Raw genomic sequence first — 12,982 nt, 5'->3', positions numbered from 1 at the left:
CTAAGTTGCCACATTTCTGGTGACTTGAGGCCTAAATCAATTTCTGGGACACACTTGTTGGATATTTAATAACAGATGGAGGCGTAGACAGCTGTGGACAGAATAGATGCAGATAAGTCCTGTTTATAACTTCCTGGAGGGAGTTCAGTAGACATGTTTTCACATGTGGTGAAAAATTGACTTGTCATCTTTCTAGTTTGTGAGAGAAAAAAAATAGAAAACAAACTCAGTAATGATCTCTTTTGTTGCGGCACTGACTTTTTCTTGGCAGCTACTCTTGGCAGGGTGTTTACTGGCATGAGATGCCAGCCCGCTTTAATTATATTGCCTTTTGTTTTGCTGTACACATCACAGATTATTATATTGAACACTCAGCGACTTTTTTCACAGTCACAATTCTATTATGGGAAACTGACCTTTTCAGCTCTTTGACACTTCTTTTTGCATTACTGGCAGGTCAGCTATCACACCAAGTATGAAAAATGACAACTTTGCACATTTCTAGAGAGGTTGACTTTTATAGAGTTAATGCATCTAATTGACTGGTTCAGATTTTGGGGGGCTTTCTACGTTAGAAGTCAAGCTGATTTTCATAGCAACCCCTATTCAATTTATAATTGAATAGGGGTTGCTATGAGGGGAAGAGAGCCAAAACAGCCTCTTCCAGCTCTTTTTTTTGTCAGCTGAACAGCTCAAACTAGTCGTTTTTTGAAAAACCAAAATCAAACCTTCCAAAATCCAGCCAGAACATGGCGCCCTGAAAGATCTCCGCTTCCTCAAACATCCCCAGTTTGTCTGGCATGAATTTTAGACCTTGAGCAAGAAATTTGAATACACAGTTTGACTCGGCGAAGACGGTGAAGCCTGTGCGAGCTCAGCAGACTGAAGTGAATATGCATCCGGTGGGCCTCACTTGAGAAATGTCCATTCTTACACTTTGATTCACACACACCGTGAACATGTGTAGCCTAATGGACTCTTTAAGAGTCTGCCTGCAAGAAGGTTACACTTCATTTCCCATCTGCTTTCACGGGAAAATTTGACAAACTGTAGAATTTGTGTCAGGGTGAAGCTGTGCCCATAATGCATAATAATCCTCCTCCTGTGCTGGTGTGCTCTGATGCGCTGATTTCCCTCCATTACAGGTGAAATGTTCCAGGTGTAAATGTTCCGAAACACCACTCGCCCGCTCCCCTCCTCTTTGCGGCAGTCACGCTGTTTGCCGCAGTGCTCTTTATCTCCTGCATTAACATGAGGTGGCACTCCCAGCGTTTTTCCCTTTCGCTTCAAGTGATCCGTTCTCTGGTCTGTTTGGTCTCAGCAGAGGCCACAGACCTGTATAGAACCATCTGGTGGGAAGAGTATGTGATGGAGGAGGAGAATACACGCACAACCTCTTTGTTGTGTAGATGGGATTCATCTTCTGTTCTCTCAATTTGTTTTCTCACTGCATGCGTTCAAAGGGATTTTTTTGGCCAGAGAACGCAAAACGTGAACGCTGCTGGGAAATGTGCGACAAACAACACTTGCCATTTTAACAAACCACATGCAACTTCCAATCTGAATACTGAAGATGATGATTATAATGATTAGTTATGTTGATTACACTACATCCTGCACTCCTGTCAGAAAGCTCTGTCATCTAAGATTGTTTGCCATACTTGTAATTTTTAAAATTAAAACAAGAATTTTGAGATTTAGAGAGAGAAGAGCGAGTTTGGTTTTGGTTTTGAATTGTCCATCATTGTGTTCTGAGACTCTCAGACCTCCTTTTTTAGATGACCGCTGATCACTGAACATGAGGCAATCAGTCAGAGCATCCTTAGCCTCTTTGTATATTTATATTCTGTTTGTTTGTAAGATCACATCTTCCCGACATCCTGAGAAATCGCGATTTGCACACTGGAGGTTCGACTCTTTCTGCGGTGTCTTGTCTGTCTGCGAGCGCAGCAGCAGCGTAGCGGCGTCAGAGTGTCTCTGCGTCGCCCCATCAGGCACCAGTGGCAGCGTCGCCATCTGAGAAGTGACAGGCATGTTGTGCTTTGCAAACATTAAGTGGGGGAAACAAAAAACCATAACAAGTCTGAGGACTTAATGTTAAAGGTTTTTACTTGTTTGTTGCGGTGTGGAGGCCGGTGAACTGGACAAGACGTTGTCAGATGTTAAGCCAAGCAGAAATCAACACATTTTTCACAGTTTTAACTCTGAGACTTCCATTAGTCCTCCTGTCAGCTGCAAAACACTGAGACATCAATCACCAAGGGCAGCATGGTGACAACACAGTGTTTAATGAAAAAAAAGAAAGAGGAGTCTCCTAACTGCTGATTTGTCTTTCTCCATCCAGCACACACAACACACTTGTGATTACAGAGAAAATTTTGTACCTCCTGTGGAATGTTGTCAATACTCAGCCAGTCGCAAGTCTAAAATACAGAAGAAGTTAACCAGTTTGCTCCTTCTCTTCCACAGTCAACAAACACAAGCCGTGGATAGAGACGTCCTACCACGGCGTGATCACGGAGAACATGGACACGGTGCTGCTGGACCCTCCACTGGTGGCTCTGGATAAAGACGCTCCGGTTCCTTATGCTGGTAGGAGAGAAGCTGTACTACACAGTGGCACAGAGGGGGGTGGGGGAAGGTGATGGGTTGGCGGGGTGGAGGGTGGGTCATCGACCTCAGTAAAGATTTTTGTAGGAGATTCCACGTGGTGGAAGAGTATTGAAGCGACTATTGCTGCTCCTACACACCGTCTCCCTCACACAAGTCCTGATTTTCATTCATTCAGAGCAGCTGCACCTGCACATGCAGTCTGTTGGTTTATGGAGGTTTTTGTTTTCTGTTCACCTTTCCAGACTAAATAAAAAAGAACATTTAGAAAGATACATATTTACAGAGGTCCCAAAGCAGCTGACAAGCTTGTCTCTAGTTCTTCTACATCTTCATCACGGTATCGCCCCTGATGTGTGGGCTCTCTGTTGGGCTCCATCCAGGGTCTCCCAGGAGTGCTGAGTGGTGCCGGACTGCTGGTGTCTATCATCATAGAACTGAACTGTGTCATGCAACATGACGTAGTTCATGTATACATAACCAGAACCCTACAAAGACAGTATTGTTCCCCACTTGAGGAGGAGAAGACAAACCATGCAATTTCTTCTGTGTTGAATCGTTGCGTTTGGCCCCCAACAAAGCTCAAGCCGTGTTTCCTCTGAGACGCTTACAATGGAAGCACTACACGTTGGCTTGCATAGAAATCTTCACTGGAGCAGAGACACAGAGACACACGACTTAGGCAGGGTGTCTCCTTACTTCCTGTTCAGAGGTGGCCTTTGCAAAGGACTACAAGAGAAGAGACCAGTTAAAGTTAACTGTGATCTATGGGCCGCCTTTGCTTTGGTCCCGGGCAACAACACCGGTAACATATTCATATTTTGAGCTGATATGCATTTTAACTACGGCTCAAAAGTCTATAGCTTACAACACAACAGTGGGTCTTGACCCTGGGACCTCTGTTGAATGTTAAAGTAAGATTTATTGATGCCCCGCATTCACACTGCGAGCCCACTCACTGATGTTCCAGGGCTTTTGGAAGAAATATCCCTCAAGTAAAAAAGCAGCTTGTGGGCCAGCGGCTGTTCTTTTCAAATCCAACTGCAGCCCGTGTCTGTCTGAGGGAGCCGCACCAAACAGCCTGTCATGCTTTTCCTTAAAGCAGCGGCGCCGAGAGCGTAACGCTCGACTAGAACCTGTCCAGGTGACTCACTGCACAGGCGCAACGCAAGCGACGGCCGCAGCGAATTGGGCGGGATTAAAATGTTGCAGGTGTGTCATGGTGTTTCCTAACACGAGCTGGGAATTAGACAGCCATCATGCAGCGACATCAGTGCTGACAGAGGGAACGCGCGGCCCTGCTGTAATTGGCCAAAGCGGCGGGATACTCGAAGAGAAACCAAGAGGCTTTTTGCGCTCAACTGCTCATTATAATGAAATGTCTGCTATTAATCCCAGCGCTGACAACCATGCTAAGCTGATACTCAGCTATTTTCTCCCTCCCTCAATCCTTTTGTGTGTTGTGGTTTTTTTGTAGTTGTTTTAATGCACAATAGTGAGATCATCCCCTCATTACCCTAATATCCCGCCCAACGCCATTTCGAAAGAAATGCGCCTGAAACAACTGAAACGGCAGGCAGCCACACTGCAAGTGTTGTCATAAAAATGAAATGATGATGATCAGTAATACAATTATGCAAAACATATGAATTATGCAGAACAAGATGGTGAAGCTCTTCTGTCATATTTCACTCCTCTTCTTACTGCTGCCATGGACCGGCTCTTTTTTTTTTTTTTTATAAAGGCTCATTCTCAAATGAAAAACATAATAGTTGTAAATTACCCTCAATCTTTATTACACTGGGTGTCTGTGCCAACAACAAATTTGTTTTGGAAAAGTGAGTTATTGTTTGAGCGCTCCAGACAAAGAAAACATAAATGAGGTATGCAATTATAACTCAAATCAGAAATAGATATTTTTTCTATCTTATCTAATGCAGTAGATATGTCTCAAATGAAACACTGGGCCGTTAAGAACAAAACAAAACTTTTAGCCTTTAACTATCTCATAACTTTTCCAAAAACGAAAGGGTGGCAGTGAAAGTTTAATGGCGCTGTAAGCAGCAGCCAGACGGGAGGGCAAATTCACTTTGATTGTGCTTTGCCATGATTTAAGCTGTGCTTTGTTGACTTGAGAAGGTCGAGCTGGGTGAAATATAACCTGAGAGGAGCGAGCAGAGCTGCCCACTGGCTGCTGACTCGCCTTGTTTTTTCATTGCCGTCTAATGAATGAAACCCCCAGAAGCGCTACCAAGGAGACTCCCAAAAAAATGGGCAAAGAGCAGCTCTGTCCTAATTTATCTTCCTTTTGCTCTTGTCCACAGCTGTGGCCCCTCCTGACTGGTTAGAAACAAGCAGCAACCCCAAACTTAACAAAATGCCAATGACTTCAGCCCTCTGTGCTTGCTTCTCTTCCTCTCTGCCCCAAGTGTCTCCCTCACAACAATTTTGCTCTCAGCGCTGCAGTTCGCCGGCTGTCAGACGCTCTCATCCATCCGGGTTTTGTTTTACAGCAGAAAGGAAGCGGTTCTCCTCCTGGCATCACATTAATCGCGTTGTGGGAATGCGGAACAGGATTGTTGAGTCGCTCCTCCTCGCTCCTCGTCCTTCACCCACTGGAAGTCCACACGCTTCCCCCTCGTCTTAATTCCCTACCGAATCCTCCTCCGTTTTCCTCCGGATGCTCTCCGTCTCTTTCGTCCCCTCCTCACGTTCCGTCCCATAAGCTTATTTTATTTCCATTCAAATCAACCCACAGTGGGCCTAACCCGAGGGTTCCGTCCTGAGGATAAATTGTTATCACAGCGGTCATGATGGTGTCTTCGGCTTCCCTCGGTGTGTCTGTTGGTATGTTCTCAATCGAATTAGCGTGAAGAATGTCGTTGCCGGTGGCGGCGGCAGCAGAAGCGGACTGTGCGGGTACTGCGAGGCAGAGAGACGGCTTCATTTGCTTATTCTTTATCTCAAGGCAGCAGTCAACAGTCTCCATTCATCACGGCGGCAGAATGACACGCTGCTCCGGTGTCGCTGCCACTTGCTGAACTCACTCCGGGCGGCAGGAACAAAAAGTAATCGCGGCATCGGAGGCGAGAGAAAAAATGCAGTCGGGAGACGGGAGTTAAATGTTGGAGTCGGATGGACAGTGGAAGTGAGAGAAGGTCGACACAAGGTGCTGGCACTGGAAAAACAAACAAACATTTAGTGGACATGACCGCAGCAGTGACGGATTTCAGCTTCTTTAAAGACGACTCCCACAACCTCCCAAACCCCCCAACCCGTCTGGCTCTCAGGTCTTTTTGTAATTCTCCAAAGAAGGAAAATGAACGGGTTGGAGTTGGTAATATTTGTATATATGTCATCCTCCAACTCAGACTTAGCCTTCTAGGCAGAGCCACTTGCTACCAAAATGCAAGTGATTAGCAAGTCAGCACAAACTTCTAAGGAAAAAGGAAGCTGCACAGTTTTCTTAATATGTGTTTTTAACATTGACATTGACATCAGAGGCTGGCGACAATCTCCCACAGCTTTCCAGAATTAGAGTTCTAAAAATATTGACACACACTCCCAACATGAGGCCTCCTTGTTTACAGCTGGAAGCTGTGAAATTTTTTTTCCAGTTAATGAAGCAGCTTTTGCTGTGATAATTTTTGCCATGCACCGATGATACTCGACATTAAAGCAGCACTGTGTGATTCTTTTACCTTGAAATTATTTTGAAAAGTCATTTCAAGGATGGGGAATAATAAGGAACCCTTCCACAGAAACGGTGGCTGCTCTGGGACAGGACTGTACAGCCACATCTTGCACCTGCTCTCCTCTCGGAGGAACCTGCCCGTGCGCAGTGGGCTTGGCTGCACTCTCTTCTTCTCTTTGTCGTCTCTTAAAGCTGGACAAGACTGGCAGATGCTGGAACCTGGGCTCTTGTTGCGTGGCAGAGACTGTAACAGGTCGACCATCCTTTCGCTGTTTCTCTGTCCATCCGTCATTCTGAGGTCTAAAATCCAACAGGTCGCCTTAAGATGAGAATGAAAAAACAAAATAAAGGGAATCAATGGGATCGATTAATATTTATTTTTAAATTATGGTTTTTAATTGATTATTTTAAAATACTCCAGAGTAGCACCTGTTTTTTTTTTTGTTTTTTTTAGCTATTTGATGAGTGTTGATCTTCAGTATCTTGATTCAACAACAGTTGCTCCTCTTTGCAAAACCTGACTTGAAGTGACTGCAGTAGCTGAAGTCAAACTACACTGAGGGACAAAAGCAGAAGGTGCTAATTAAACTGTGGTACCCAGGAAATTGTGCTGCTACCTTCTGTTCTTCAAACGAGGGGTGGGGGGCTGATGTCAGGAAGAGGATTTAAACCAAAGTAGGAGGAAAGGAGAGACACAAAAAATGTGAGAGAGAGAGAGAGAGAGAGAGAGAGAGAGAGAGAGAGAGAGAGAGAGAGAGAGAGAGAGAGGGGAGAGAGAGAGAGAGAGAGAGAGATGTAGACAGCCACGGAGATAAAAGGGAAACAAAGGTAGACCCTGGAAATAGGGCGGTGTGTGTGTGTGTGTGTGTGTGTGTGTGTGTGTGTGTGTGTGTGTGTCGGCGTCAGACGGAGCCGTTACAGGAGGAGACGATGTGATGGATCATCAAAGCGAGCGGAGACAGTCTAATCAAAGCTTGCAGGTGTGTGTCTGTCTCGAGGAGGGAGGAACACGACGCTTTTACGCTCCCTCTTCTATTATCTCCCGCCTCCCCGCCGCTGTCCTCTTTGTCTTTGTGCAGCCATTGAAGTTGTGCGACGGCCGCGTCGTTGTGGCGTAGCAGCAGGGTGGATGTGTGCGACATGAAGCACGACATGAAGAGGGATGACACACACACACACACGCGCTCGTGGCAGATTCCTCTCCGCCGTCGGCCTCCGAGAAGAGAACATCATCTGACTTGGGTTTCGTCTGAACTTGTGTAATCCGGGATACACAGCTTCAAATAACAGTAAAAAAAAAAAGAGATCATGAAAAATGTGGAATCAGAACACAGGTGGCCTGATTTACTAAAAGTAAAAAGGTTAAAGATTTGTTTTTATGTGATTTGAAAAGTCATGGTGGCGACAAGGTGCTGCAGTGGTTAGCGCTGTCGCCTCACAGCAAGAAGGTTGCGGGTTTGATTCCCGACACTAGGGCCTTCTGTGTGGAGTTGGTGTGTTCTCCCTGTGTCTGCGTGGGTTCTCCCCTGGTTCTCTGGCTTCCTCCCACAGTCCAAAACAGGTAGGTGAGGTGAATTGTAAGCTAAATTGTCCGGAGACGTGTGTGTCTGTGTGAGTGTGAATGGTTGTTTGTCTTTCTATGTAGTCCTGCCATGAACTGGCAACTTGTCCAGAGTGTCACCCTGCCTTCGCCCCATGACAGCTGGGTAAAGGCTCCGGCAGACCCCCTCAGCCCTGAGTGCAGGAGGAAGCTGGTTTAGAAGGTGAAGGAATGAAAACTACTAAACTACCTGGAAAAAATAGATTCATGAAAAATAAAAACAGTTATTCGCGTGGACGAGCCCTTGGTTGCGGTGCTGTTTGTCCACCTTTAAGCCAGCAGAAGTGGGAGATAAGAGAAAATCTCGTCAATGGATGGTTCAGTGTACACCTTTTTCAGGTGTAGTTCAGAGTTGTTGCCAGTGCTTCAGCCAGAGACGGCATTCTCCAGGAACACATCGAAGAAAGATTGAATTGATTCTACTTTTGTAAGATGAATAATGCAGAAACGCTTGAATGAAATCATTGGAAATCAGCTCTGTTATGGTCGCTTCGCTGTTTCGGTGCTCCAGCCTTTTTCTCACACGTCGATCACTGGGTGGGGGTGGGCCAGGGGCAGGATGAGCAGCTAACTTCAACTCTGAGATGGTCACACTGCCAAACCAGGCAGAAATGGTAACTGTCACATTTTATTTATTCTGCTCTGACTCGACGCTGGCCCTGACACGTTTGAATAGTTTGCTTACCCGCCGGCTGGTCCCAGGTTTTATTTTATTTATTTATTTATTAATTTTTTAAAATAGTTTTCAGCTCAGCTCACTCCAGGTAGGAACAGACAGCAACATCCTTTCAAAACAGCTCACTTGTTAATATTGTTTTTATAAATCATATTATTCCATTTCTTTTGAGCGAATGTCAAAGCGGTGTAGTTCTAGAGCTGAAGTAAACAAACAACAAACAAACCGAAGGAGAAATCATTTTTCAGCAATTCCGCGACTTTGGTTGAGGAGCTTTTTGTCCTTAAAACGGGGATTCAAATGTAACAGGGTGATTGTTTCTGCTGTTTGGTGCTAAATGCTGCTCAAACACGCTCAAAGATGTAGCCGTTGTTGTCCTTTCTCTCTATTTATTGCTAAACATTATATTCAAAGAATGTGTAAGAGGGAATTTTAATAGGTGAAAAATGAATGGAGGGTAAACACACAGCAAAAGACATGACGCCTGGCACTGGCGGTAGAAAGTAGCGTCACACTCAGTGAAGCAGAATGCTAAGACAAAGTCAAATGTTGGCAAACTTGAAAGTGAACAAGCTGTTTCCTCCCTCCGAGCTCTTCCTGGTGTCAGCACGCTGGTCACTTGCGGGTGATTTGTGCACAAGATGCAGTAAATCACACTTTGCTCAATCGCTGCAGAGCCCATCTGTGTCTGACCGTACAGTAAGTCTGGCAGGGTGTTATTTAGGACTCTTTATTGCCTGAAGACAGACGGGCTGCTCTCGGGGAGCCAATACTGAATATTTATATGGCGCCATTGATCAGCCGCTCCTCCTGCAGACCTGCGTCCTCGGAGTGAGAGTCCCTTCACAGCAAACAGCCAATGCTGTCTCAAAAGGAAGTGTTCCATCAGAATGAATTGAAGTTGTGCGGTTAAAAAGAACAGGGGACAAGCAGACCTAAAAAGTGAGAAAAAGAATCTTCTTCCCTCTGCGCTATTTAGTTCAGATGCTCGGAGCCCTTTTAGGCGTTCAGAGTTAGTAGAGAGCAGAGATTTTTCTTGTGAAACCATCATCAATGTCGTCGTTTACAGAGGGAAATAAAAGTCCCTTCGCTTATTACCCCATTACATGTTTTCACTTAATAATCATTCAGTCATTTAACTCCAGTGGAGCAGCCCGGCTTCTTTAGCCCTCTGTTTGCACCCTTCTGCATAAGTTTTTGGCTTTACCTTCCTGCCAGAACTGATTCTCTGACAGACTCTTCCATGTGTTTGGAAGGTGATTAAAAAAACAAAGGCCAGGGTGAGGTGGTCCAGGAGGTCAGAGCCAACACCTGGCTGGGGGGTGGGGTATCCCTGCCCTTTGTGACATCACAGAGCACACACCTACACAAAGCCTCCTTCAATCATCAACTCCCTAGCTTTATTTTTACCCAGCGCACATCCACTTTGAAATGATTATTTTCTTTTTCTTGTTGTATAGGCAACACAAAAAAGGTTGTTGTCGGCCACCATGACCTGCTGTCTTGGGACACCGATCAAGAACAACGTGAGAGGAAAAAGGGCAAAGAAAGTGTCTACAATCCGTCAGACTTCCTTATGAATAGCAGCCAGTCCACCGGCTTTTTCCACGTGTCCTTTACGACTCTCCAAAGTTGATAGAATGGGGAAATTATTTTGACTCTGCACTGCATCTGCATTGGTGAAATGTTTTCTCACTTAAAATGACAGACACATTATGTATTTATTTAGCTGTAGAAATCTTATTGATATCATTTCATGAGAACCTAACAAATGGTATCTGCAGAGAATGAACACACAGTGCTAATTACCGGCAGCGTCTGTATGTTTGTGTCAGGGTCACACACAGGAGACAGTGGTAATTTGTGGATTTAAGACAAAAAGGTGTTGACAGCTGAAAACATTTGAGGGAGGAGTGCTGGCCGGCACCGGTGATGTGAGCTGAAGTGTCTTAATGAAATGCGCGCTGAGTGGCAGCTGAAACTAATCCTGCAAATCTCTGACTCCTTCCACTTCTGCTCTTTGCTGTCTGACAGCAGCGAGACGGCGCTGCGCCGTCCTGACGGGCCAATTAGACAGCAATTTGCATGTCCTCCTCGCTCCATTTGCCTTGTTCATGTGAGCATTAAACGCGATAATCTGGATTTGGACCTGTGCATGACATTACAGTCATACCGACCACGGTAACTTTATTCCCATTGTCTTCGACCTCTCCAACCGTAAACAATCTCCCTTTCACTGAAAAGGAACCATAGTTGTTCAGCCCAGTATTAGTTTTTTATTCTATTTGGTTATTATAGGTGAGTGTGATCAGCAATCTACTGATTCTGTTTTATCCACAGGTTTTTCTTATTTGGAACTCTTGAACTCTCGGTGACGCTGAGGAGGCTGCTAATTGCTTGCAGCTGCGTTTTCTCTCCCTATCGAGTGTTTGGAGTTTGTGGCTGCTTCAAATGGATGGAAGCCCTGAATATGATCAAACCAGAGTGTCTGATGAGATTCAATGCTGCTCTTTACTTTTGTGTGTTTTGGTTCAAAGGTATGCATAGGTTTGGACGGTCCGGGCCAAGGTTATTCTTTGTGATGATAATGATTTATTGTGTTGCAATTGACATGCTTTTAGAACTCTCCGTCCCGTATGGCTCTCTTGTCTGCTCTCCAGAATCACCAACATCAAAATCTTTAATATAAGGGTAAAATCTGTCCATCTCTATGGCTGTGAGACCTGGAAATCCACCAAAGCCAGCATCAATAAATGCATGTGTTTGTTAACAACTGCCTCAGATACATACTGCCAGTCTGGTGGCCAAACAAGATAAGATGAAGACAGACGAACCAGGAGCAAGTCCAAAATGAAATCAAATCCAGAAAGTGGGGTTGGATTGGCCATACACTTAGGAAAGATCCAAACAATATAGCATGGAAGGGCCTGGACTACAACCCCCAAGACAAGAGGAAGCCAGGGAGACAAAAAAGTAATGGGATGGAGGTCCATGCTAGCTCAGTTGACCAAGGCTGGGACCTCCTGGCAAGTCCATCACCCAGAAGACAGTGAGGTGGAGATCCATGGTCGATGCCCTATGCTGCCACGGGCTCCCAAGAGGAAGTTCCAATGTAATTTTTGTGCCCTAGCTTATTTTTGTCACAGCTGATTAAAACAGTATTTACAAAAAAAGAATCCATCCTCCGTCACATCCGATGAGCCACCGTTCATTCAACCTGCTTATTGAGATGCTAAAATCATTCACAGGTACAGCCCTTCCAAATGAACTGTAAAAGTGTCTAGATGTTGATGCAATCTCCTCAGAGGTTTCCAGCCGACCTGACCGAGGCACTGGAGTGTATAAACAAGAGTGAGGCAGTGCCATGGCCGCTGGTTGCCAAGGCCCTGGACGCCCTCAGTCAAAATAAGACATTAGCCTTTTCTGCAGAGGGCCTTTAATGTATGCCTGCAGCCTTTTGTTGTCTTTATAAATGTCACGACAGCGTGACGGGAGTTTCCGTCTAACACTCACCCAGTGCAGCAGTGTTGCCACCAAACGACTTCGTTGATTGTACAAGAAAGAAGAGGCGGCATTGGAAAGGTTTTTTTTTGGCCTTTGTTGAAAAGAGGCAGTTGGCTTTTCTGACTCTGGGATGGAATCTGCATGCATGGGTTGAAGGTAAAGGACTTAAAATAGAAGATCATTAAACATGCGCAATATTTTCATCATGCCAGTTTGCGGAGGTTGCAGCAAACTATTTCCATAAGAATGGAAAATGACTTCCAGTTGTTTTTTTTCCTAGTTGGATTTCCACTCTGACGCCATTATACCCCAGCCACCGAGATGAACTCCTTGTTCACTGCCGGTCAGTTGTCAACTCGACGCTCTTCAATGAATTAGTTTTTCTTTTTTGTCCTCATGGTCCAATCTGCCCTTAATTAAGTGTACGCATTGCACACAAACGCGCCACCTCAAGGCAGAGCGTGCCCGGCTCTCCGGGGTCAGTTACAGCGGGTGTAATGATCGTAATTGGCTAATTTTCAGCCCATTAGCCTATTTTATGTCTCTTGCAGCCTGTTAGCAAAGAAGTGATGGCTCTGCGCCGTCACTGAAGGTCGGCGCTGCAGGAAGATGGAGTCCTGCCATTAACAACACCAAGGAGACGGCTGTCGCCAGTCACCAGGCTGTGGACACGCCCCCACATCACTGTATTGAGAAAACACGGCTCCCTTCCCTCCTCAGAAACAAGGTGGTGCTTAATAGGCTCCAGCACTGATTTGCCCTTTTTTTTAACCACATTTTGCACATGCTTAAGATCCAAATCAACCTCAGATAGTCCTACGGGGTGTTTGTGAGTGTGTGTGTGTGTGTGTGTGTGTATGTATGTGCGTGCAAGTAAAATATATTTACACCTTCGCCA

The 12,982-nt window shown here is 45.4% G+C and overlaps 1 protein-coding gene across 1 annotated transcript in view; it reads left to right on the top strand.

Moving 5' to 3' along the window:
- clstn2a (calsyntenin 2a) overlaps positions 1–12,982 on the top strand; it is a 108,768-nt gene that overhangs the window by 44,089 nt on the left and 51,697 nt on the right. Inside the window, exon 2 of the mRNA XM_076021087.1 lies at positions 2,470–2,592. Coding sequence (XP_075877202.1) covers positions 2,470–2,592 — 123 coding nt within the window. The remainder of the gene's footprint in view (positions 1–2,469; positions 2,593–12,982) is intronic.

Source organism: Nelusetta ayraudi, unplaced genomic scaffold, assembly GCF_046127955.1.
Source record: "Nelusetta ayraudi isolate G7.1 ecotype Tasmania unplaced genomic scaffold, CSIRO-AGI_Nayr_v1 ptg000011l, whole genome shotgun sequence".
In the NCBI taxonomy this organism is placed as follows: Eukaryota; Metazoa; Chordata; class Actinopteri; order Tetraodontiformes; family Monacanthidae; genus Nelusetta; species Nelusetta ayraudi.
The sequence above is the reverse complement of the archived record's forward strand: the minus strand, read 5'-3'. Positions and strand labels throughout refer to the sequence as shown.